The following is a 27,459-nucleotide window of genomic DNA, read 5'->3' as shown; positions in this document are numbered from 1 at the left end:
TCTTGAGGGAGAGAGATTATGCTCAGCCTGAAACATAATCAGAGTATTTTCTGAACATTTTAGGTATCACTGCCTTTCATGTCATAAATATGTGCAACAAATCATTAATTTAAGCAAAACTGCACAGAATTCCACTCAAGCCTTAAGACGGTGCTATTGTTAATTCAAATCTTCTATGTATAAAAGTATCAAGAACTCTGCAGTAGTCAATTCAACATTCGAAAGCAGATCAACAGTTTTATGTAAACTTGTTTTTAAAAAACAAACCACCACATAATTTGGCTTTAAAGTGACCAAGTATTTTTCTTAATAAAATTTACTAAACATGCAAAGAACTAAAATCAATCTACAGTTCCAAAGAGATGCTGAGACTGGATTAGCTCTGATTCCAAAGTATTCAATCAAAATATATAACTATATAAAGGACCTCCAAAAGATGCAATTGTACATTGTTACAGTGGCATCGTTTATTCCAGTAATAATAATCCTTCCTATAAGGAGGCTGCATGTTAACTAAAATACACTATTCTGTTGTAGCTCCCCCTCAGAGAACAACAGCATTCTCCCCCTCTCCCCAAAGTTTATTAAAAAACAGGCTAGGTTTTCTATTGAAAGAGAGTTGTACTCACTATCCAGATGGTCATTTCCTAGCATTAATCCAATCTTGTCAACTTATCTACAATTGCTAGGTTTAGGCTAGCAACAAATCTTGCCGTAATTACCCGATGTTAAAAATAGATGGAGTAACTAACAAGCCATCTTATGCCTCTTAAAAATTACTGAAACCTACAAATCAAAGTATTTGTGGAAGCTTGAATGTCAGTGACATCATCAACTTAGAAACTGAGGCTTCAATAAAAGTTACACACAGCAGAAAATGCCTTCAGATAAATGCAAACAACATCCAACAGCAGCAAGATTTCCTAATATCAAGCCCCAATTCCCTACAAACTGACAAGTTTCAGTGACAAACACTGTGCATAATTTTGGCCCTGTCTCTACTCCAAAAATCAGCTTCACAAGCTGTTGTAACTCCAACAGACAAGAAATAAAATCTTAAAATACAGTGTATGGAGTTATGCAATCCAAAAATAAAGTATGTAAAAGTAATTTCATATTCTTGCTATGAAACATCAACTATGAATGCTTATAAAGAAACCAAACTGCATTTTATGCATTACATCTATATTGATATAACTCTGTGCCAGTGGAGAATGCAAAATCTTTATGATATTCAATATATGCAAAGTCCAATTACAATTTGAAGAAAATTCCAGTTTAAAAAAGTTGTACGTAATTTCATATATGACAGGCCAATACCTAATGACAAATCTCAAACAAACCTGTATAAAATTTGCTTAAAATCACCCTATCCCTGCAAAAGGCACTAAGTGGTTTAAGTGTGCAAATGACTTCTTAGAAGAAATAGTGTGCAAACAGCGCCTGCTCCATTAGCTCTGAGTTCTTTAGTAATTCCTACAGAGTATTGCTATCAATGTTACCTATAGTAAGAACTTCTAAAGAGAGCACACTAGAACACAGTCAGTCCACAGAATCACAGATATCTTTCACTCTCTGATTGAAGTCTTCAGGTTGATCAGCATACACGTAATGACCTGCACCAAGGATAGCCTGGAGGATGAAGCAGAGGAAGAGGTTAAAAGGAGAAGAAACTAAAATATATATAAAATCACATAGATAACTGGAATATGTGAAGAATATGCCCACAATAAACTGGGTTTTACACATCAATTTGATATGCTGTTATTTGAAAGAAAAAGCTTTAAAACTGAAACTATCTGTTGCATCTAGTCTGTGTTAATGAAGTTAGCCCAATTGCTGCCAGGAGGTAGTATCATGTAACCTAAAAAGCAATGGTCTAAAGGAAAAATTAAAGTTTATTTCACTCATCAAAAGACTTTGTTAGGAAGGAAAAGTGAGTAAAACCGCTCTTTATTCAACTGCACACCTTACTGAAAGTAAGATTTAAGTACACTGAAGAAACTGCAAAATAAGCTTAGGAGAACGCTTTGCATATCAAGCTTTCAGATGGTCTTCATCCCTTTCATGCTCCACTCAAAGTCTGCAAAGTGGCTCTTTACTTCTCTAAGTGTTTGCATTAGACTGAACTTTTGATCACTTGCATTCCCTTATTAAAAGGGTGATATGGAAAAGACTAAAAAAAGGTACTAGGATAAATGAATAAGAACTTAGAGACTTAAATTGCTGAGGATTTTCTAGACTTGTGGAAGCAGATTTCAATCCTCTGAATCAACTACTATTTTAAGCAGGGAAAAGTCAGATCCAAATGATGTAGTATACAGGAGGGGGGAAAAAAATCACATTTGTGAACCTTTTTTGACCCAGATTATTTCACTGAAACCATGTAATAAAATTAAGGGCTTAAGTAATCACACATATGGTGGTTAAAGTATTTCTGTAATTTATCACTCTCTGCCAAAACTATTATGCAAATTGAAAGCAAGTCACCAACATACTGTATGGCAAAGGTGCTTAAAATATTTTCTTCTAATGTTACAATCAAGCCAAGATTTATTTGTATTCCAATTTACTTTTCCCCTTCCTCGCCATTAAGACAATCCCTCTTAACTCTCTAAAATGAAACACATTGCCTTAAGTAGAAGTATGCCGGCATGATAAAAAAAAAAAAAAAAAACTATTTATTTTTAATGTATTTAAAAATAACCATACACAATAAAACCCTCAAAACTGCTGTGCACTTAACCGAGGTCAACAAAGCCAATGCTAAAAGGAAAGTCTACATGTCAGCCTTATGAGAGCCCTTTCAATCCTTCATTTCTGTGAATATCCTTCAATATCCCTGTGATTTTCTCCACCCCAACTACTTTTCAGAATCTGTGTTTGGCTTGACAAAATTTTAACCTGAATTATCTACTGTACCTTCTAAAAACCACCAACCAGACTGGAAAAACCTGCTTGCCTGACATATGCTTGTCCCAATAACCTAAGTACACTTCTTAAAAGTTTTTTTGTTTGTTTGTTTGTTTTTGTTGTTGTTGTTTTTTTTTTTTGTTAAAACTTACCCTGTGGTTAAGCAGTAAGGTGATACCCTCAGTTCTGGATATTAGCATTTGGGAAAGGTATTTGCGCTCTTTAGCACATGGAAACAGTTCCACAGCAATATAATTTCTCAAATTTTGCTCGAGTGACCTTTCCAAGTGTACTGCAGGCATTACACACTGTAAATTTCCGTCCAGTTAGGAGTCAACATCAGTAAGAAGACAGCTGGCATATTCTAGCATCTTGTCACCTTGTAGGACTGTAACGTATGTACATATCCAATTATCATGTCTGGCTGATGTGAGAACGCGTGAAAAATACTTCTGTATTTACTTGGTTTTAAAGAACCAAACAAAAAATGCAGAGTGTGGGCACATTTGCAGCACATAACAAGTGCACGCATTTTAAAAGATAATGCCAAACCTCTAAACCAGACTGTATCTGCTATAAAGACAAAACTGTACATTTTTGTAATGATTCAAAGAAAGGTGCTTCCAAAAACATCAGCACCAGGCACAAACCACTCTCTTATCAAAAAACAAAAAAGCATTATACAAATAGGCCGGAACAATTTACAATACGAGGGCCTCATGACCTCTTCCTACACACATGCTGATATTAAGAAAGCTGTTGTTTAAAACAAACAAAAATGCCTGAACACTCACCAGTGACTGCAAAAGTCCTAGCATTAGCATACTGCAGAGTTTAAAAAAAAAAAAAAAAAGTAGAGAAAAACACCTTGCTTACAGACCTAATTTGTCTTCCTGTGGTAAAATAACTTACTTTCTTACTTGGGGAACTCGTACAGTTTGGCTCTGTTTTTCTCTCAGCTAACTTATTTTCTCTTTTTTTTTTTCTATTACAGAAATCATAAATTTTCATCCAATGCTTTATCTCAAAGGGCCACTATTCCCAAAACTACTAAAAATGAACGAGATGGATATAATTAGAACAGATACACAGAGATAAACTAAAAAAAAAAAGTCTTAAAAGTCTACTTACTATTGTCTTCACATATGAATTTGGTCTCAGAGACTGGATAGTGCTGCCAGAATTGCCATCTATACACGAACGTGCTCCATAGACCACAGTGATTGGAATGTCTTGATCCATGTGTGAAATCCGTTTCAGCATTGGCCTTTTGGCCCATCCATAAGGAATAGTCATATTCTTGAAAGCAGTTTCACCACTTAGCCGTTCAAAGAAGGAACGAAAGAAGAATTAAAAAAAAAAAAAAAAAAACTTCAATGTCTCTGCCCTTTTCTCCCCTTTCCACACCTTGAGCTACCTTTAAACTGGCATATCCGTGCCTTTTGGTGACATACACAAAAAATACAATGATAAATGATGTTGGGATTTTTGACAATTCAAATCACAAGTTTTCAAGGCTTGTGTGCATGCTATTTTTAACATAACCAGTCCATGTTTTTACAAGACAGACTGTTAACACTTAAAAGATGACTTATTTTTCAGTCATTTTTAAAGAATGTCTTTACAAATCAAACCACGATAGCATCCTCTGGAGTAAAAATTAATGCCCAAGCTCTCTGTCAAAATTAAAACACAAGCAGTTTGAAATAAACAAAACTGCTTCCACAGATAAAAGCTTCTACATATAATCTCTTTCTGAAATTCAGAAGCGCAATCTTCTTTCTTCTTCAATTTATAAAATAAATGTTACTGTAAAAAAAAAAAAAAAAAAAAAAAGGCATGCACACTGTTACCATGACCATTGGAGGGAGCAGCACACATTCAGTAAATGAGAGACAGATTTCAAAACACATTGGGAAACACATATTCACCTGGGTGTCTGCACATTGCAGTGATAGATATACTCAGTCACAGTGTTATCATCAAACATTGATGAATATTTTCTCTTGAAATCTGGTCTTAAACGCTGCACAAGGCTTAATCCTGTTAAACAGAAAACAGAATTACAGGAGGAGCTGATATTGACAACTTTTTCAGGTTGCCTAATGCTTTTCATTACAATCCCCCAAACACACTCCCTTGCAGCTTGGGGTGTTTGGCAAGTTTTAAAGAATGTTTTGCTTCATCATTTGCGTGTCTTAGGAAAACACGATGGCCAAACATGATTGCATCAAATGGGAGCTAAGCATAAATATTCTAAATGATTTATGGTGCACTGAAACAGTGGCACAAACCCCACTGAGTATATTTGGGGAATGTTGTGAAAAGCCACCTCAGCAACAGAGGAAAGCTGCAAAAGGGATCATCAAATGGGCTGATTTTTTTGTCACCGGTTTAGTTTTACACAATACCACCACTTTCCTCCCAGTTGCTCTAGCAGCAACTAGGTAAGACAAGGGCATTTCAGCTTTCTCAACCGAAAGGCATTGCTGAAAAAAATGAGTTATTTTTCCTTCTAGATATGCTTATACTCTTCTTTTACAGAACAGTCTTCTGAAGCTAGTTCATCTCACCCCCTTTTAGTTGAAAGAACAGAAATCTTCGTTGAATAACTGGTGTAGAAACCTTGATATGTGTAGAGGACGTAAGAAGTGGTATAAATGAAGAGATTTAACTGAGTAAAGTTGTTCTCCCCATGCTTTCCTCACAGGCAAAGCTAAGCTCCTGCTCTGAATCCCTTTCTGAAGGAAAGCATCTCTTGTAAACGACCAGGCAGATCTTAGGGACAAGTGTTTCAACAAAGGCTAATTTTAGTCTATGACTATTACTCATCTCTTGCTGAAGTAGCCACCTTCCGGTTTACCACTTAAGTTTATCAACTGAAAATACTGTTTTTAATCTGTGCAATTATGATGATGTCACTTCTTCCTACCTGTTCCAGGCCAAAGGCCTGTGACTATTTATGCAGACCTTGTCATGGTGATCTATGCTTCTGTAACCTTGCGATTAGACGGTTGCAACACACCTTATGTATGCTTTAAGTCAGTTTTTAAATTGAACACAGTACGAGAGGAAACAATTGCTTTATGAACCAGAGATTTAAGTTATGAAGTGCTCAAGATTTTGCAAGCATTCTGCAATTTGTTCTATTGCCTGCATTTTCTCTAGAGAGATCAACTGTTCATTTTTTGACTTCTTTTTTTCCCCACTTTGGAACGTAAATGCTGCACTGACCTGGAATTAGAATACCTGGAAGAGACTCACATCCTTCCCTACTGCGAGCATAAAAGCCACATTATCTCCACTTCCAATAACTAGGGACTGAAAGTGTCCCCACTTTAGGATTCACTTCCCTTTAGGATTCACTTTGTTAAGAAGCAAATGAAAAAGTGTTTCATCTGTTGGAAACTGTTCTTTCCCTGGAAATTTACAGGGAGAGAATGAAACAAGAAGTCAAGATACACTGAAATGAACTTTGCAATGAAATCATACTGATCTGTTTGTAATGTTTTTTGACGATACCCTCAATTGTTTGGCTGATGTTTCCTGTAGTGTCTAGGGTAACTCTAAAAGAAAAATTGACATTAAAGGCTAAGGTCTATAGGAAGCTGTGGTCACAGTGCTATTAGGGTTGCCCTGAGTAACTTTAATCGGTCAGCTCTAGCAATGGAATTCACAAATCCAAACCAAGCCCTTAAGCCCCCTTTGCTCTGAGCTAATGACTGACTGTTCCCCCGTAGAAAAACAAGTGTATCAGCTAATTAGAAACTATTTAAAGAAAAAAGTCTCTCTCTAATTCTGTCTCCCTCCCAGGCTTAGGAAACTGCCTGCCAGTCTGAATAAAAACGCATGTGATCCCAGCACAATGCTCCAAGAACCCTGTCCCCACTTTGATGCCTGGTATGTAACTTGGACACGAGTGGGTGGCCCCACAGGGAGGACAAGAGCGCTACGCCAGCCCGGGAGGTGAGCGCCCGGGCACGCGCAGGGAAACCTGCGTTTGGCTTCATCAGCGCCTTAGTCAAGTCGGGTTCAATGCCCATCGCCCAGGACAGTGCCTTAAACTTGCACTTCTCTCTCTGAGACCTGAGTCTGTCAAAAATTCCATGCTGTGCCAGTGCTGAAAACACTTCATGAAAAACTGAAGTGAGAAATGGAAGGAAAACTGCGCCTTCAACATCAACCTACCAAAAAGGGCACGTTTGAGATACCTGTGCAAAAGCATGGCCCTGCAGCCTGCTTAAGACTGCACTTGCTTGGTAAGGGAAGCACTTCAGCTTTGAACTCTTCCACATGAACCAATTTATGCATGTGTTATTGGATAAAATGCCTAAATCAGTCAAATCAAAACGCACAAAAAGAATTAAGAAACAGATGTAGTTTAAATGTAAATAAAGACTGGAAGTGTCACTAGTTTCCTTTTATACAGAACATGAAAAATGAAGAAGTGAATGACAGCTACTAAAGATATTTCAAGAAAAAAAAAAAGGAAAAAGTTATTTATAATTTGTAGGAGGTCTAAAGAAGACGTTTTTTCCAAGTCTCCCCAACAGATATATCTGTAATGCAAACACAAATAAACAGATAACCTCTTTCCCTCAAGATGGAATGGTATGAATGATGGTTTTTATTGTACTTTCCTCCCCACTCCATGTATAAATAAAAACTTTACTATTTCCAGTCACCTGTGTCATGTGCATTTATTCCTAAGTTTAGGGCAAATGTAGAGTTTATTTAACATGCCATCAGTGCCTTTGAAGAGATGGAGAAATAGAAAGAAGCACAAAACTGCCACTGTAACGCAGAACACAGCTAAGAGGAAAACAGCAGACAGGAAAAAAAAAAAAGGTAACAGTTTTGGCTTAATTTCTGTAAATTCAGGCCAAAGAAAAAGCACATTTATGAGATGGTATTCTAACATTATCCTAATGTGGAAATGCTCTTTGTCAATCAAACTGCAAATAGAAGGGAAATGAAATGGACTGTAACTAGAGGCAAGTAGAAGAAAAAAAAATCTGTTCACATTGATGCATCTGTGTTAAGCCTCCCCAACAGATGTCCACACAATCTATCTCACCATAACTGAGGTCTATAACAGATGCTATAAATTATCATATTAGTATTTCTAACAGAAAGATCTTGCCCTCTTGTCTTAAGGAGTTCATTTTTCCTCAAGCCCTCACACCTCTTCCTCCAATTCTTCTCTCTGTGGGCGCTAACAGCTTGCAACAAAATTTAAAGTCATATATGCCCCACATGTTTACATCCAAGGAAAACTAGTATTTAAGAATAGCTAACACTCACCAAAGGGTCCTGCTATTCTCAGCCCAGCTAGAGGATTAAACGGGCTTAAAATAGCTCCTAGTGCTTTGATCCAGATTGGAATAGGTCTTTCTTGTTCAGCATTGTCAGGCCTCTCTGGAAAACCCCATGGCTCCACTAAGATAAGGTGCTTTACCCTGTTGGCAGAGAAGGTTCAGAGGTTAGACATGAATTTTTCTTTGACTGAGAAAGATGACAACTTGCTATCTATATTATGCAACCTGTTTAGTCATTTCTATCATAGTGGCCTATTACCTAATATCCGATTCGTCGATGACTTTGCTTTTGAATACTACTTAAGGAGAGACAGAATGCAAAGCTCCTTGCCAATACTTGTTTTCTGCTGTGCTGCAAACACAGTTTCAAGGAACCATATTTAAAAACATCTGAAACTTAACATGCAATTCAAAAAGAACATCAAAATTGGAAAAAGAGAATGATCTAAGAAAAATGGAAGTTCATGTCCAAAAAAGAAACTCAATGTTCAATTTCCATTGGAAATGGAAGAAACATTTGGAAAAAGTGAGTCTTGCTTCTGATTTAAAAATGGCCTATTCCATACACTAAGTCAGTATTAGCAGCAGTAGCAGTTTGAGATAAGAGAAGGGAACTTGTTTCAGCAAACTTTTTTGAAGTCTATCTTTTCCAAGATATACAAGCTTTCTGTTCTAAGAAGGGATGTAAATTTATCTAAAAAATATCTTATCAAAGTAAAATCTGAAGTGAGAGGCAGATTAAAATTCGATGTTTTCTAAATTTACTGATGTAGTTCACAGCAGAAGCTTCAGAGAGACAATTTATAGAATTATCATTCAAAGGAATCTCACCACAGAAAGCATAGTAGGAGTCTCCAGCACAAGCACCTATCAATCATTTCATCTCGTGAGTCCCCTTCAAGCAAAAAATATATTTCATCTTGGTGGATTGGAATCATCCTTTTCTATTTAATCCTATATTACACCTACTCTAAGAAGCCTGTACTAGACACTGCTGATTCCTGAAAAAATGACTCTTCACTACAGTTTTGCATATTTGAGGTGGTTTTGCATACGGTTCAGGGTCATTACCTTCACTTTTTTTTCTTCACGCTTCTTTTCTTTTGCTTTCAAAGCCATTAGGTTAGATATTAAATATAGCAGAGTTGTCTTAAGTGTTTAAAATGTTTTCAGAAGTGATACTGAAGGCTATTTTTGGATTTTAATCATTTGCAAAAACAAAAAACAGCACTTGGAGGGTTGAAAAGGATTAAGCTCAGAAAGATGTTCCTTAGCTGTCGTTTTAGCCACAAATATATTTGCACGCAGCAGCACACAGGAACGGCAAGAGAGGCCTGGGTGGACATTAGCTATAAAAAACAGGCACGAGAGACTGGAAGGCTAAGGAACGCAAGCACTGAGAAGTGGTTCAGCACTACTGACAGTTCAGGACTAAACGCAGCACAACGTATTCATAAATCAAAACAGGATAAACTCTTTTCAGGTTTGGTTTCTTCACAGTATCCTTCCTGTGTTCCATTCCACCTTTTGGTAATCAACCCCAAAAGATGATCAAGGACAGAGAAGTTTGTCATGAGAAATACTTCCAAAAACACGATTTGTAAATCACGTTTTCCATCCACCTCTCCAAGCATCTTCCATATTGGAAACTTTTTGGATTAATAATCTCAGATTATGATGCATGATCATGTTCCATGCCCAATTTTCGTACAACACAGTAAATGAATAGGCTTGCAGAAACAGATCTACTCTCTTAGCAATACGTATTGCAAATTGCTTAAGCTTCTAATGCATTGCTAGATAATCTTGCTGAAGGCTGCCCTATATTTATCACTTGATCCAATACTGTCTTAAGATCCTACCACTAAGTGTGCTAATTTGAAAGAACGTTAGTTTAACTTCAGAGAAATTAGTAATGCAAGAGCACAAACTAAAACCTTCTCAAATTAGTTAAGCCCCCACTTAAGCACAGAGAAGCCTGAAAACGCCTAAGCGTCACTTTCAATCTAAATGAGATGACAGAAACAAAAACCCACGCAACAGCGGCCATCTATAAATACCCCAAAAGAGCAAATAACTTGTACAGTGACTCCTGCAGGACACTAATTCCAGTTACCTAAAGTTGCTGGATGCCCAAAAGGATAAGAGGTTTATATCCCCAAAGCACAGGAGAGCATTTCTTGAATTGCACTTGGCTGGGATTCTAGATTTAGACACAGACCTACTTTCAAACATCCTTTCTAGCAGTATGTGCCAGCTGTCACCCACTTGGAAGGAATCAGCCACTGATTTATGAATTTATTTTAACATCTCCAAATCTGAGGGAAAGGTATGTATATGCAAACTAACAACATATTAAGGAAGGTAGTTGTTCTGTGTAGCATACAATGTCCTAGGAGATTTGGAAAGCTGGTCTTATATTCATGCTTTTAGCCCAACTCAGTAATCATGTACTAGAAAAAATAAATTACATCAGAAATACACTGCATCTTAATATATTGTCTTTGGTATTGATAAATTTTCTTCCATTCTGACCCACACGGGTCAATAAAAGAGCAGTTAATAAGAATTGCATATAAAAATGTCTTGCTTGCATAGATTACACCCTGGAAACAGGAGACTTAAGCTTATCAAGACAAAACCAATATCCTTTCTTGCTGTAGAAGAGCCTCAGCTGGTGGTATCCTAGCTTGTCAGGGGCTATATAACCAGGCACCGTCGAAGAGGAGCCAAGTTATCATTTCAGGGGAAAAATGGATTAGCTGTTGACCGTGATGTGTCTGCAGAAAATGCTGATGGATACAATTACCGCATTGCTGCAGCTGGATTGTTTTCCCACAAAGAAATATGAAGTGGCATAGAGACAATTTAAATCAAACAATGGCCAAAATTATTTTTATATAATCACGCTGGCACCAGGCTGACTGCCAGCATATAGGCATGAATTACCTCAGGGGAACAAGTTCAAATGGTGCATTTTTATCCATGGTAATGGGGAGCTTGGCAGAAATAGGCCTCTTCTCCCTTGACAAACCTAAGTTTGATCAGAGATGCCACAAAACATTAACATGCAACTACAAGCTTTCCTATTCAGCCTTACAGCATGGCAAGGTGATGCTAAATAAAATCAACAAGGTACAGAAAAGTACACTTGAAGCAGTTTTAATATATCTGTATTTCTACATCATATGGGAACAAAACACACAATGAATATTTCAGGCTTAAAACAGTATTAAGTTTCTTTGATCCAATGTAGTCATCTACTTAATCTAAAAAGAATTTGATCAAATTAAATTTGTGGTAAAAAAAACACTAGTTCCTTCACTCCTTTATTTTCACATACCTTGATGGGTACTTCAACGAGTAAGCAGCAGCCAGGAATCCACCTAGGTTGTGTCCGAGGAAAATCATTTTTTCTAACCCCACTTCCTTTCTCCATTCTTCTATGGATTCTACAAACTGATTTTCTGCTTCGCAAGCATCGTTGTCGAAGTGCGGTCTACTGCTACGGCCAAATCCCAAGAGGTCAAAAGCATGAACGGTCCTGTTTTCACAGAGATCTTCAAAATTGAGAGCCCACAGTCCAATGCCACCTCCAAACCCATGAAGAAGAACGAGTGGAGTTTTATGAGAAAGGTCCGGAGAGAATGTCAGTGTCCATATTTTATTTCCATTAGATAGGTACACATACCGTTTGTTGTATGTGCTTGCAATACCTGAAGAAAAACGGGGGAAATTTTTGATTTTGCTAGATATGACTGATAAAATATAAAGTCCATTCTAGGGAAAACAAGGTTTGAAATAGAAGATCTCTTTCAAAACATAGACCCTAATATCAAATATCACAAATAAGGTAACACTGAAAATCTATTCCTAAACCCATTTAATTCATCACAGTGCAGCTTTAAAAACTTTAAAAATATATATTTTTAATGGGAAACTAAAGAAAATCGAGTCATTTCTACAAGTCTTATTAAAGAACAAACACACTTACATTTTAGCATTCTGTCTTCAGCCTCTTTAAGATGTAGCAGTGATGTGGGACACCAGGCAGGAAGCCAGCTGAATAACCATCCCGACCTGCAACAGCAAGAGAATACAAATTTCCCGAGTAAGATAATCAATTCTGCACCATCTGAAGCTTTGAAGGAGCTTCATTTGTTGCTCTTCATGAAAGAACACAAGTAAATCACGCATCATGTAGGACAACAGTGAGCTGTAGGAGGGAATTTACTTTCTCCTGACTTTCCATATCGCTGCAGTGATCAGGGTGTTCTCTGAACAGTGTCCCGTTGCTCCATTATCTGTTTCTTATCGGAACGCAATGATTTACCTCTGTCACAGCAGGCTTTTCCTGAGAACCTGGAGACATCGGTCTTCACACTGACTCGAGCAGTCTGGCAAGAAGCATGCCACAATTCCAGGGGTTTCCAGGCTCCTTTTAAGATTCCTTGGAGGTTCCTCTGCACACACGCGCATACATGCGCGCACACACACACACACACTACTCTGCATGAACAGGAACCAACTACTACCCAAAAAGCAGGAGAGCAATACACCTTATGTTTACCAGCTTCATCCATTTGCCAGCTCAGGCTATTTTTTTTTCAGTGAGAAGGTTGCAACTGCATGACCCTAGACCCTGTTACTTATGGAGATAAAGAGGAGGTTACCGAGTTCACAATCATTTTTCTTTCTTTAGCTTATTTTTCCCAGATTGAATTGATTTCCAGTTGGCTACAGTATCTTTAAGATAAAAGGCTGAAGTATTAATTGTACAACAATTAATGTTGAAGACCAAAAAGTTACTTATGTCTAAATTTTCAGAGTTTACAGAACACATTAATAACAAACTACAGGTCTGGCCATTCAAGTTCTACATCCAAAGAATCTTTCCCCCCTACTTCTCTTGAGCTAGCACAGCTACATAACTGCTCAAGTTCATGCTACAATATGTCAGGATTCCTGAGATTGCACTAAGCAATTGCAAGCAGCACAGTACAGATTCCCAGAAACATATCTGGGGACATGAGAAGAGAAGCATCCAATGAATAATAAAAAAAAATCATCAACTAATCACCCACTGCTTCCCAATATGGTTTACTTCTCTAAGAAACATATCGATGTCTGGCTTTTCCAAAAATAATCTTCCTAAACCAACAGAATCCTGGAATCACATTAATGTCATAGTCTCTAAGAACTTGAAAGTGAAGATCATATGTTCTTTCAGATGCTTCATGCAATCTAAGAATGAAAAAACTCAGCATCTTACAAGAATGGGTATTCAAGTAACCTGCTTCCACATTAATCCGCACACTTATCACTTTAATTATCTGTAATATTTTTAAGAGATCGAAGCTGACACCAGACAAAACCAATAGAGCCAGCAAATAACTGTTAAATCTGTGTTTAATAGTATTGTATTACACAATTATGCCCACTTTTATGAACTACTTAGATAAATCATTAAACAATACCTATGTCACTGCACTTTTAAGTCAAACTTTTTGTTGTTGTTGAATTAAACATTTTCTCTCATAATTTGCAAGCCAGAATCTTAAAATCTTGTTACTATTTCTCTCAAGCCAAAACAATATGAAATGTTTCTTTTTAGAGAAACCCCTGCATTAACAAAAGTATGTCTTCAAATGTTCTTTTTAACAGAAACGTACAAGTGTAACACGTCAACCTGAAGACAGTGCAAATATATGACCACAAAGAAATAAAAATTAAAACCTCATCCACCTGGAACAGCGTGGAGTTCTGAGGGCAGGTAAAATCAGCGGGGAACAGCAGAGGATTTGCTGGCCCCCTTGGTGCTCAAAGAACCCACACGCTCTGGTAACAGATCGCTCCATTTCTCTAACTGCTCCTTCAAGCTTCTTGAAGCCGTTTCGCACAGGAAGACAGGAAACCCCACAGACAACCACTAAATGGCTTTAGACTTGAAGAAAGTCTATTCCTCCATGACAGGCTCCCGTTGGATTATTCTCCTAAGAGACAGCCCCACTCACGTCATTACTCAAAATACAATCAAAAAACAACAGAATAGCACATGACATAGTTTAACTAGAGAGAAATCCTGCTTACTTAAGTACAGTATTCGACGTTTGTGAACAACCAGCTTATGTAGGCAAGTTCTAAATTGAGGAAACTGCAAAAATCCTATTCCATTCAACCAAGAAATATATTGTGGACAATTTTTTTGTTTGTTTTTTTTTGACGGAGCTGACAACTACGGTCTGCTTGGCTGAGGGAGGCTCATACATAAGCATAGGCAGGATGAAAGCATTAGGATTTAGAGGGTACCATACCATGTTACAGCAAGGCAGAGAACTTTACATATGCAAAACATACTCTTTAGTATGAAAACATATACAGGTAAGAAAAACAAATAATGATTATTGCCTACAGATATCTAGGGAGTAAAGAACAATAAACCATTGTGTAAAATGCAACTAGGGATAATACTCATTCTCCTCAGCTGCATGAATGTTAAACTGAATCAAGTACTTGCTGTCACAGCACAGCTAAAACTGCCTGAGGGGAACTTTCCAAAGAACTACGAGTCAAGCAGAAGCAGAGGGCAATCCAACCCACCCATCTACCTCCACTAATTAGGTCAAACCAGATGAAGATGATGCCAAAGGGGTAACTTGATACCATCATTCTGCCATTCGATTAATCCTATTTAGTGTGGTTAGAATTGATTACACACAAGACAACTGATGGACTTGGGGTGAGTTACAAATTTGACAAGACTCTGAAACAGCTCATGAAAGCTGGGTAACATTGACTGAGAAAATATCTTGTTATGCTGGGGGAGACACTCATATCTCTACCAAAAAGAAGTCCTACAATGTAAAGACACTTTCAGCAGTCAAAACATAATATGTTTATAATTCTGTCTAGGAGATAATAAATACACATCCATACAGCTCAAGCTTCTAATCATTTTATTCACATTAGAGTTATAGTAACGTATGGCCTACAAGATGTATAAGGCTTAAGATCATTCAACAAAGGTATTTTTCCATCTACAAAATTTTTGTACAGCTAGCTGTAATAATCGGTGGAAAGCCTGGGTGTGTTTAAAAAAAAAAAAGTACAAAATGATAGAGCTCCACTAAATCAAAGTAGATGAGAGCAATACCATTTGCTACAATGTGATTTGCCACAAGTTACTGACCTCCTGAGATGACATATGCTGAGATTTTGCTGTGGCACTGATTATAAAAATCTACTTTTCACAAAATATCCTGAAATTAGTAAAGTAACTCAAATTGTCAGTATAGACCAAAAAGTAGGCACCGAACCATCTAGCACTGCCAGGAGTGTAGAAAACAGAATTTTCTGTCACAAAGGTGACTTGAAGCAGCTGTAGCTGGATTTACAAATTATATCACTGCAAAAATTAGGGCTTAACATATTTTTATTTATATTTCTATAGATAATGTTGCAAATTACCAAGATTTTAGACACAGTGCAAGCTAAAAGAACTTGAAAAAGTTGAAACACTGAGTAAACTCACTGAAATGATTTCAAGCTTTACCTTTAGATCTTATTAGAGTCAAATTGATAATTTTGAAAATACGGAACAACCCTCTCCTGACTTTCAGAAACAAATGCAGCTATTTATAAGGAAAGAAGAAATAAAAATACATTAAAATGCATAGAAGTTGTCGTATTGTTTCTTCCTAACACCATTTGTGCCACCTGGCACAACTCTTACGAACATCAGCTCTTTAGATCTAGCCCCAAATTAAGAAAAGCTTGAGATATAATGGAAAAACAAGGTAATTAGGTAATTCCAAAACAGCTCAGGTTTCCTTCCCTGATTTCTGCACGTGGTATTATTGAAGTACTTTGCTAGCAAAGGAATTCCGAACGTTTCAAAATCGAAATATGATAAGCACCATGAGGCTCACTCTTCTAAGGTCTCAAGTAACCTCATCACACAAAAAATACTTAAGCTCTGTATTTCAGTGAGACTCGTCATACATTTGAATGCTCCACAGAACTGAAGATATAGTGCTCAGTGTTTTATCAGAATGAACCAAACAGATTTACATATTATCATTACTCCATACATAATTTTAAAGAGAGATTGATACCAAAAGAATGGAGCAACTACTGTGTTGTTTTTAACATCTTTTAAAACTTCGGGGCAAAGTGACTCAGACTTTTTGATTGTTATAGAAATATTAAGGAGGGGCAGAACACCAGGAGTAAAAAAGCCTAAGGTATTCATAATGGGGCAAAAGTTCAATATAGCAAAAACAGGGCAAAGCAGTAAGACACAACAGAAACAAACCTGTTTACTGGAATTTTCCACATTTTCCCCAACATCAGTAATAGTCTAGGTAAAAGTAAAGAAGTTACTAGGATGTTGTTTCCACCATCATCAACAATACACAAGTTTTCACAGAAAATTCTGTTTTTGGTCACTACATTTCAAGTAAGAAGCTGAAATCACACAAAGCCAAAGAAACAATTGAGGAAGTTGAGGATGGCAGAAAAAAAGTAAGACTTTGTCAAAATATTAAGTTGAACACTTTTCCTTTCCCATTTTATTAATTTAATGGTTTGCAACACCAGAATACTGTTACATGAATGATAATGACAATAAAAAACATTTATTAACATTTACAAGCAAGACTACCAGATACAAAACACAATCATTTTAAGTATAGGAAAAAAAACAAAAACCCTCTCCGTAGCATTTACTATAGTCAAGCTCCATAGTGTTCTCTAGCTACTCCCAGAAGTATTTCCCTTGATTGTAGGTTGTTTAACAAAACATTGGAAAAAAAAATGTTTGGGCGAAAAATGCAATAAAGCTAATTCAAGCTAGCATCTGAAAACATGAAAACATGTCTTTAAAGTCACAGCCACAGATCCTGATGACATGGAGCAGCAAACAAACGTGTACCAGACCTAAACCTTTGCCTGGTTAAGCTGACTGGAGTTAATCTTCAACAAAGTGATGGAGAGTCTACTTTAAAATGAGGAAGATAAAACACAAAGAAGTCTGCACGTTAGTCCAATTCTGAGAAGCATCCTATTTCTACATTTTCATTCCTGTCACAGGCAGGAAGAGAAGCACGCATCCAGGAGAAGCGATGCCTAATTCTGAGGCCACTACCACCAGGGGCAGCAGATCAGATCTAAAAGCTTACTAGTCGCTCCATGTGGCCAGCTCAACTATTTTTGGTTGGTGGTTGCTCTTCAACTGAGATTTCTGAAATGATTCAGTCTAAAGAGGTATTATGTTTTAAACCAGATCATTCCAGAGATCCAACTGTGAAACAGTTGACTAGCAAAGCTGTGGGCTAGCAAGGTGGAAAAAGTGGAAAAAGTCTGACCAGGGAGCCCTGGTAGAAGATGAGAAGCTTTTAAGCCAGAGCTGTTACTGACAGTAACACGTAACGACGGCCTCAGTCAGACAGGCTGAATTTAACTGGCCAGGGACATGTCAGGAACAAGGCTCAGGACACGGTTTCATGAAAGCTTTAACAACATAAGCAATTAAAGGAATCCTCCCTGTATACAGTCTTTCATTCCTGAGAATCCCAAAGTACAACATGTTCTTCCGCGCTCCACGTTTCTGAGAATGATGAACACAACCACGTACACCATCTGTGCACAGGGAGTCTTACTGCAAAGGCTGCACATGCAGGGGCACAGCTTCGGCACGGGCGGTAGGAGTCAGGTGCAGTAACCACAACAGCAATTTGAATGAGATGGTCCAAGGACAGCATTTAAGTTCTCGCGATTACGGACAAACATCAGGGGAAGAAACTTATTCCACTGATCCACTTTATGATTATGCCATAAAAAGACCAAAAATACTGCAATCCTCAGGGACATCAAGATCCTTAAGAGCAAGACCCAGAAGTGAGAATTAGAGGTGTGAGAAGGGAACACAAACTCCACCCCAATCCTTTAACAAACATCTGTTCAGTATTTTCATGAAGTGACAAAACATATATATATGAAATTGGTGAGAATGAGTTTTAAGGTTCAAAACGAAACTGCTTTCTTTCCCCTCAGATAGCACTATAAGCCTGCCAATAAAGTTCTGTTTAGAAAAATATCAAGCCAAGATGTTCCAGGCAATTAAATGTTGTGAAACTCTTGGCTACTTCACTAACATTAAAATAGAAATAATGTTTTGAAAACCTCTGCATAATATTTCTAGGAAATGTAATGTACATGAGCTACATTTCAACAAAAAGCCAACGCCAGGTTATTGCAGAGTATTGCTGCATTAGGTCAGAGGCAAAAATAAGACATTCCTCTTGTATTATTGCAACTTGAACTCTGTATTCAGAACATTAAACATAAAAATTAATGTAAAAATTCAGAAGCAAATTTTATTACTCTCTCTACTCACATGAACAGTGCTACACAGGACTCATATTTACAAAATCAACCTGAGAACATAAACAAGGTCAATGAGTATTTTCTGGCTATTTTGATGATATTCAAGTTTCTTGTGATGTTAAGATTCATTTGAACAACCTGAGCGTTACTCAGGCAGTGAAGAGGACTTACACTTCTGCTCTCTCCCATGCTGAAGCTCAGCCATAAGCGAGCATTGCTATATGCCTTACATTACTGTTTACCTACCACAGACATATTCTATTCTCTGCCTCCCAGCATGGCCTTTCGCTTTTTATCAGCACATATCCTTTTTATACATTTTTGTCATTCCCTCCATTCCAATTGTAAGCATACGTACAGGTGCCCATTCTAGGTCAAAGAGTTAGGTGGCACGTGCTCTTTTAGTGAATACTACAAAAATGAAGATTATCAGTGGACTGCTGCTGCCTGTGTCCACATCCTGTAATACTCCTACTGCTTACAAAATAAACTGCGTTAATGCCTAATGCAAGAAATCATTAAGAACGTTCGCAGGAATGAGGAAAACATGCTTGTGGTCATACAGCTATTTCTTATTCCTATAATTGTCAACTGCTGTGTAGACTCTAAATTCCCACCGCAAAACTGCAGGGTTCTGTCTTCCCTGCAACAGATACACTCCTCTGGCTCCATTGACTGTGGCTAAAGCAAAGCCACAAACATAAAACAGAGCACAGAACTAATCAATCCTACCAAGTTTTCAGTAACACTGATCCTCCCTGACTTACAACATACTTCCTACCACACAAGCATTTTCCCTTAAAAACTCTACAGTGCTCTAACTGCTAACAACTATTTCATCTTTAGAACAGCATCTACATTGTGTCTTTAAAAACAAACAAACAAAAAAAACCCCAGTGTTACTCCTTCTTATGTCAAATTGCAGTATTCGGTGTTTTGGCCACTTCTTAGAAAACCCTCATCAATATTGTCCAGGAAGTGCACAGTCCCTCCCATTCTCCTCGAAAGGCAAAGATAGTTTTGTTTACATGCCTGCATTGCAAAAGTGTTAGATATCAAAAAAGTGTAAATAACCTTAAAAATGGGAAAGAAGATGAATAAATGTAAAAAAAAAGTCATTGCATGAAATGTTTTGCTGTGGAAAGGTATTATCCCCACACAATTAAGAACCCTTTAGGCTCATGTATAATACTTATGAAATGTAATCAAGAGAAAAAGTTTAGCAATAGTGTGTTAATACTAGCCCGCCCCATTTCTTTCTTTCCCACTGTAAAGCCTTTCTCTTCCTCACTGTGATGTATGAATGTATTTTCACAATGGTAACAGGTACAACCTTCTCAGATAAAGCATGTATTTTTCCCCTCATTTCTGCAGTCTTACATTATCCTCAGTTTTCTATTACAACTCCTTCAGAAAGTCTTGCCTCTTCACAATCGGTCTCCACGTTTTCTTCTTGCCACTTAAGGCTTTACCCTTAAATTCCTCCTCTTTTACCCTCTTAACCTTATTCCAGAGTGACCTCATCTCATTACACAGCTTCCCTGACTCACAAATCTCTCTTCTCCACTGACCTCTCTTTGGCTGTTCATCTTCTCATCTGGATCTCTTGGTGCCAGTACAAACTGAGCCACTTACTTTTGCTCCCATGCCCTCTTCTCTCTTGCTGTCAATACAAAGTATGGACAAAATCCTATCCTGAAAGAATGTCAGAGTTGCAAGTAAATATTCAAAATTTATGAAATATGAAAATCAAAATTCACTCATTAAGCTGTCTTAGTAAGCCATCAGGTAATTTATTAGAGCCTTTTTTTTCCATCCCCCTCCTCATCAACCAGGAAAGTTCCTTGGATTCTCTCAATAATCCTCCTGGCATGGACACTGTCCTTTTTTGAGAGGCAGGTCTCTGACTGGGTCTATAAGGCTAGGCTCAGAATAATGTCAACAACAAAAACAGAAAAACAGCAATCTGGCAGAGCACTGATCTTCAAACAGGCTCTAAAAAACTTAGAATTTATCTAAAGGTCTATGATACTGGCAAAAGTTTGTGTTAGATTATTACCCCCAAACCTTTCCGATATTAACTGCAAACCTTTCGGTTTGAGAGTCCACTGAAATTTCCATTTGGCTTATGACTTCACTTGCTCATAGGTATCGGGATCTTAGTTGGCAAGTTCCATACTAGACTGTTTGCTTGGTAGATACAGACATTTCCCCTTTATCCACAGCATTAGCAGTAGTCTTCCTGACTTTGCTTATTAATCCTGCACTAACGTCATTTAATAGCATCCTAAATGCAACAGAAAACCTACTGTACAACTGCTATCTTACCCATCCCACTCCTTGTTGTCTTTCTGAAATGTAAGGACTTGAGCCAGAAGACTGACAAAACTAACAGGATTTTTAACAGGGGATTTCTGCCATAACAGATGACTTGGTCAGATAATCACCAAAGGAGAGCACGAATGGATAACTTCGGGCAAGATATTACAAGTATGTTCTCTGTAATGGTATCTTTAAAAATTCTGTGCCCATTTATTACATATTTGTAGCGTGAACCAAACGTAATACAGCCAAAGATTACCTGGAATTCTCTTCAGGCCTAGGAGTGTCAGGGAAAACCATGCATTTGAATGCTATTTCACCTAGGATGGAGACCAGCGTTTTCATCACATGCAACTAGAAAGTCAATTGAAAAGACTCTCTGTTGCTCAAAAAGAACTATTGAGAAGGGGAAAAGACTTCCTGCATCTTTCTGGAGTGCATTAGTATTGCTCCTTCTCATACTGCCTAACATAAGAACATGTTTCAGAAAGAGTACAGGAGAAAATCTTTAGCCTGGTAGTGTGTAACTTGTAGTGCTCAAAACTCTAGATTATGATTTCTAAAGCTGTCCTACTTAAGAAGCATAGAGAACTATGAAGAACTACAGAATTCCCTGGAAACTCATAAAAATGTGTTTGCTGATATCTAAATAGAAAGTGTGTCATGCCCAGTTGTTTTTTTTTTTTTGGCTTAATAAACTGCAAAAGGAAGTTCTGGGGCTTCCCTGAGGCCTCATGAGCACATCTTGACCTAGTGCTGTGGTTCTTTGGCAACTCCTTGCCATCAGTTCTGTCATGCCATTCCCTGCTACTCTGAAGGAGCTTCCAAGATGGTACGTAAGGATTGAAGTATGCCCATCTGAACTCAAAATTTCAAAAGATAAGTACATCACATGTAACAGTGGAGGACCAGGGAGAAAAAGGGAAAGAAATGAAGAAATGAACAAATATGAAACTATCCGCCACAACTTGATTCAAGAAATATCCAATAAACAAGAAAATCCAAAGAACAGTCAAAACCAAGAAAAGAACAGGTCATCCACTCCTATATATTCACTGCACTTTTTCATCCCTTTTTCAGCAATGTTTGCCTAAAAGCCTGAAACCGACTGTTCTACTCCCTGTTGTGTTTATTCAAGCTTCTCAAGGGAGCATTTACATGAATTTTTCCTTGCACAGGGATAAGAAACACGCTATCATGATCATCTTTCTCTGTCACTGGAAAGAAAAGATAGCTCCTATCTCTTTCCTTCTTGCCCTCAAGTTTGTGTCAGGGGAGATGAGAAATCTTCCTGATGACCACAGACTTTGCTCTTTCTCAAAATCATATAAGGACAGGAAAACTGTTTGAGAGAAGCTTATAAACACTTGAAAACCTACTCATATATATACTTTCAGATGATTACACAAATATAATGTGAAAGGCTCTGAAGCACTAAAGTTACGGCTTAGCCCAACCCTGCCAGTAAAAATGACAAAATGAGAAGAGGAAGGAAACATCATTTTTCCTTTTTTTCACATGTGCTGTCACAATGAACTTGTTATGTTTCATCGTCTTTTTAAAAAATGGAAGCTGGAAGTCCTGGACCTGCTGCTAGTCATACATGCTATAGGACAGGCCTTTAGAAAAGTCCCTTATCACAAAGGAAAGCAAAGCAGGATTGTGCTTTCAACAGCCCACCTACTTAAGGTTTGCTTCAAAACCTACTTGCTGAAATCAAGAAAGCAAGCAAAAATCTGAATTCAGACCACCCCCAAAAAAGTATGCTTTAACATCCACTATGATATCAGTGAACTATCTTACCAAGAGACAGATATAGGCTGCAGCAGGTCTGATATCATATTCCTTTTTTGTTTACTCAAATAACTTCTTCTATATTTGTAAAAAGAATACCATATCATTTCAAAACACACACCCAAAGAAAAAAAATCAAGCAAGTCTGAAGAATAATGGAAAATTAATTGTGATTGCTGGTGTTGCAATAACACTTATAATATGTACTTTTAAATATTATCCCAAGCCAGTATTTTGTGACACTATAGGCCATTTGCAAAAATCTTATGTAAGCTGGTAAGTGCAGGCCCCTTTACTTAAAGGTTAAAAAAAAAAAAAAAAAAAAAAAAAAGGGTTAATCTACTTATCTCGGCAGGAAAGAAAACAGTGCTCTGTTTCTGGGATTTTTCCCACAGATGTACATATACATAGTAGCTGCTATGACAAGTTAAATTAGAAACCATGAACAGTCCTGCCGCAATCAGAGTGAGTATAAGTGAATTCAGTATTAGCAAAAGGATTATGCTAGGTTGATTACCTCGCAGACAGAAATCTACTTCTGTAACTTAAACAGATAAGGTTCAAGGCTGTGAAGAGGTTTGGGAGTTGTTAGTAAGTGACATGTTAACCAAGCAGTTGCTTCCACGATGAAGACTCAAAATATTTGTTTAGTTAATTTTCTCATTCTGAATTAGGACAATGTCACGAGGCTCTTTTAAGACCATCCAGGAAGTTACTGAGACACTGTTCCGATCTCACCATACCTGCGTAGTTACCAGGTTTCAACAAACCAGGCCTGTTGCAAAACAAGATGAGCAACACCAATTTTTCAAGAAGATCAAATAAACTTCATATTCATTTTTCAGATGTACTAGTCTTTAATAATTTAATCTACGTTTTCAATGGTGCCCAATAATATTTTCTCTCATTGCCACCATTTTAAATACAAAAGTTTTTAACATATTTTACTCATTTATATATTTTCTTCCAGTACTGCGCTTTGTTCAACTTGAAAGGATAAAGAAATGCTAATGTTGACTAATATTAAAAACAGACCTACAGTGCTAATAACACAGAGCACTAACATTTAATTGTAGCTAATGCACTTTTTTAAACTGCGGAGAAGAAACATGAGATTTTGTTCTTAGAAGCCTTTAGTGAATCTTTGAAAGATTTCACATGAAATGTTCTGATTGTTCAGAAAGGAAACGCCAACAACTTCAAAACAAAGTCCCTTTAACAGCTCTCCAACAAAACACAATGAGAAATTTGTCACATACTTTTCTGAAAATTTAGCCTGTGATTCCTAATGGTGAGGCCAGGCTGTCTGAAAGGACAGTCCTGCAACAGGTTATCAAAGTTGAGAGCACTTGGCAGCATTTAAGCAGCACTCCATGCAATCAAATCAGGCAGCTAAGACAGTTCAGGCTAATGCGCTAAATGAACATATAAACAAAACAGGTTGAGGCAGAGCTATTTTAAGACTCTGATTTTGAAAAACAGTTAATCATCAACAAGAGGCTTTACAAATGATGTGTATTTTATGAATGTGAACCCGAGTCACTAAACACAGAACCAAGATGGGAAACGTAGTTTCAAGCACACATAATAATGTTGCAGAGGATGTAAAGAGAGAAAAAGATATACAAGTCTGAGGGGGGCAGCTATTTTGAATACATGATTTTCATGATGGCAGTTAAAGCATTTTAGGCAAATTTCTTCAAACAAGTAAATTTCAATTACGAAAGGAAATAAAGAGGAAAAAGTAAGAGTGGGTTTCTGGTGTCCAGGAATCAGCCATGTGATACATTACCCAAATGACAGAGATGAAGAAATAACAGGAAAAAAATATTTGTACATAGTGTATACAAAGTATATACACTTAGCTGACTGCGGGTTACAGCATATGCAGAACTACAGCACAGCTAGATATACTGTGATAGAATATTGTTTGGACTAAAAACATATGGTTACATGAAAAAAATGGGAGATAAGTGGCCAGCAGACACATTAAGAAGTAAGTCCTGTGATTAAAAAAAAGAGACTCAAAAGATTATACATTCTATAGTGGGGTAAAGGACACAGAAAATATCTCAGAGCAATAGAAAGACCTTAGAATGATCCTGCACTGGCAGCTGACACACGCAAAGAGGGGAAAAAAAAAGGACGAGGCACATGAAAATATACAACAATAAATAATGTGCGGACAGAAGAATAGCAGAGTGCTGATTAATAACTTACTCTGGCACCATTTGAATGCACATAGTCTGAAGACACAGGACTACGGCGCATCAGGGAAAAGTTATTAATAGCTATAATGGAGTTGCTTAATGGCAGTGTGAGTCAATAGTTACAAACAAATATCAGGGATATCAAAACTATGTTAAGAACAGGGCAGGGCAGGTTACAGCAGGGGAGTTTGGTTGATGAGAGTACCTTGGAACACTCAAAGAAAGGTTTGGAGAAGTCAGCTTAATATGAGGTAGGTGCATGGTACTAAGAAAGGGGAAAAGTCAGAACGAGCAAATAAGTTTATGTTGTAAAGACACGCTCTCATCCTGACCTCGTATCAAGAATCACACAGAAAAATTAGAGTGGCAGAGACTGACAAACTTGAGTCTGCTCTGCGCCTGTGAGCATGTAGAACACACAGAATGAGCAGGCAGGATGCCTGTATGAAAGGTAAAGTTGCAAAGGGACACAGAAGCGGATGTATATAGTAATGTGTGCACAAGGGAAGGCCGGATAAGATGCAAACACAGCAGCGAGGCAGTGAGTGAAACACTACTAGTGGCAGGCACAAATCATAGGGCGGGAAGGGTGAGTTTAGCCCAGAAAGGGCACCGAAAGAATGCGCCTAGGTCCGTACATATGTATACACCTATATGTATACATACCTGGCGGGGAGAAGGACTCACTTACCGGATACACCTGCTCATACAGCAGCGCAGACGCGCCAGGGGCAGGAAGGGGGACGACGACGCGCAGAAGGCCGCAGCCACGGACCGGGATGGCGCCCACAGGCGCGGGCACCTACAGGCAGGACATGGGGTCGCCGCCGGGGCAGCTGCGCCGCTGCCCGCTCTCCTGCCCGCCCGCTCTCCTGCCCGCCCGCCGCACTCACCCTTCGCTCGGGGCCTCCTCCTCGGCCATGTCGGCGGGGCAGCGCGCGGCGGCGCCGGCCGGCAGCGCGGCCAGGGACAGCGCGACAGCGGCGGCACCGGCCATCACGGGGCCCCGCCCGGGCGCCCGCCGCCTGCGTCATGCCCGCCCACACCATAGAGCGCCGCGGCCGCGCCGCCTAGAGCGCCGCCCCGCCAACCGCCGCCCCGCGGCCGTTGGGAGGGGGAAGGGCGCGGGGGCATGGCGCCCGCGTGTGTTTGTGCGGACCAAGGGGGACACGCACACGCCGCCCAACGGCCCGATTGCGGTCTGGATGCGCCGCAGTAATGGAGTGCGTGCGCCCTCCGTGAGGAAGGGCCGGGCTTCCTGACAGCGTGAAATGTCGGCGGGGCGCGTGCGACAGTCGCAGCGCCGGGTTGTCAGGTTGCTTGTGCGCCTGTGGTTTCCCTCCCGAGAATCGAATGGCTGCCCTTGCGTGTAACACAAGTGGTATCTGCCCTCGAGGCAGTTAAGAAGTAAACAAGTGAAACACGTGTTGTGGTCTCCATTTTCAATGTTCTGAAATGTGTCTGAATTTTGAAAGAAAGTTTGGCCGTGCCAGTGGTGAGATTACCAAGAGAAAGAGATATACTCCATCTAGGCAGCATTCATGACATGATAAAAGTTTATTACTCAGTTGTGTAAAAACTGCATATAAATATATGTTATAAATTAGCTTTAGGAAGGCACCAAGATGCTCTGAGTTTAAGCAGTGTAAAAGATTTTAAGCCTTGCATTTCTTCTGAACTTTTCCACTGAGCTGAGACACTTCAGGAAAAAAAAAAAAAAAAAAAAAAAAAAACAACAGATAAGATCTTCTGGGAGAGTGTTTAACTTTCTGAAATAATTTGGTAAAGTGCATAATATTAATTTGGTAATAGCTGAGATACTTCTCAGTTAAAATTATTCTGTAATTTGAACAACAGTCATTGTTCAGATTACACAAACTCTGCTAAAGTCAGTTTGGCTGTGGCACAGTGCTTCAGCAGTCTGACTTTTCTCAGGAGATTTTCGTTATTGCTCTGAAAGATTTTATTTACAGCAAGTACCAGTATCTATGAATGTAGAAGTATATGATCACAGGCAAACATTTGCAGTGATGCTCTCTGGAAATTGCAGACAGCCTGAATAGCTTTGAGAGCTGTGATTCCTTTCTTGTAGTTTCAGTGGAATAATAAACCTCATAATCAAGATTTAGGCCCTACTCCCAGAACACAGAAAAGTTTAGATACGGTTATCTCCATGATTTCAATGTAGTAGTGCTCACAAAAGCACTAATTGGTTACATGTTTTTAAGAATGCAAGTGTACAAGTAACTTCTCACTTTTCACTTTTAATAGATCTTCTTTATTACTTTCTTAGTCTTTGATGAAAATAGCTCATTTTTTATTGCTGACAATTACATAGGTAAACTAGTTATATACATGAAGAAAACCCTGAAATAATGCTGATAGAAGAAAGATGAACATCAGTTGGCTGATGCTGCAGTGTAAAAGATTGAAAGACTGCTATATCATGAAGCAAAGCAAATAATTCAGACGAATTTTCTCATTTTTATATTTCAGAAAAATTTCTGGATACTGAA

At 38.3% G+C, this 27,459-nt stretch overlaps 1 protein-coding gene across 2 annotated transcripts; it reads right to left on the bottom strand.

Annotated features, from left to right (window-relative positions):
- ABHD5 (abhydrolase domain containing 5, lysophosphatidic acid acyltransferase) lies at nt 1–25,954 on the bottom strand. Of its 2 annotated transcripts, none has more exons than XM_088521158.1 (7): nt 25,837–25,954; nt 12,226–12,311; nt 11,575–11,947; nt 8,218–8,372; nt 4,845–4,956; nt 4,045–4,231; nt 1–1,632 (listed from the first exon to the last, which is right to left on the bottom strand). In XM_088521158.1, exons 1-7 carry the CDS (start codon nt 25,938–25,940, stop codon nt 1,543–1,545), a joined length of 1,107 nt encoding a protein of 368 aa, XP_088377284.1. In that variant the 5' UTR covers nt 25,941–25,954; the 3' UTR covers nt 1–1,542. The 2 variants fall into 2 exon arrangements, with proteins under 2 accessions (XP_088377284.1, XP_088377285.1); XM_088521159.1 differs by lacking the exon at nt 25,837–25,954 and adding an exon at nt 21,199–21,254.
- Nucleotides 25,955–27,459: the final 1,505 nt, after the last annotated feature.

This window comes from Tinamus guttatus, unplaced genomic scaffold (assembly GCF_059628265.1).
Source record: "Tinamus guttatus ecotype Peru unplaced genomic scaffold, ASM5962826v1 Tinamus_guttatus_pri_ptg000115l, whole genome shotgun sequence".
NCBI lineage: Eukaryota > Metazoa > Chordata > Aves > Tinamiformes > Tinamidae > Tinamus > Tinamus guttatus.
This window is presented reverse-complemented; position numbering and strand designations above follow the sequence as displayed.

What these genes read in the sequence shown, in the direction of transcription:
- ABHD5 (XM_088521158.1), bottom strand. Translation starts at nt 25,940, where the DNA reads ATGGCCGGTGCCGCCGCTGTCGCGCTGTCCCTGGCCGCGCTGCCGGCC. An exon ending in GAGAATAGCAGGACCCTTTG is followed by an intron (nt 4,957 to 8,217) that starts GTGAGTGTTAGC and finishes TCTGTTTAACAG; the next exon opens with GATTAAGCCTTGTGCAGCGT. An exon ending in ATTCATATGTGAAGACAATA is followed by an intron (nt 1,633 to 4,044) that starts GTAAGTAGACTT and finishes TTCATCCTCCAG; the next exon opens with GCTATCCTTGGTGCAGGTCA.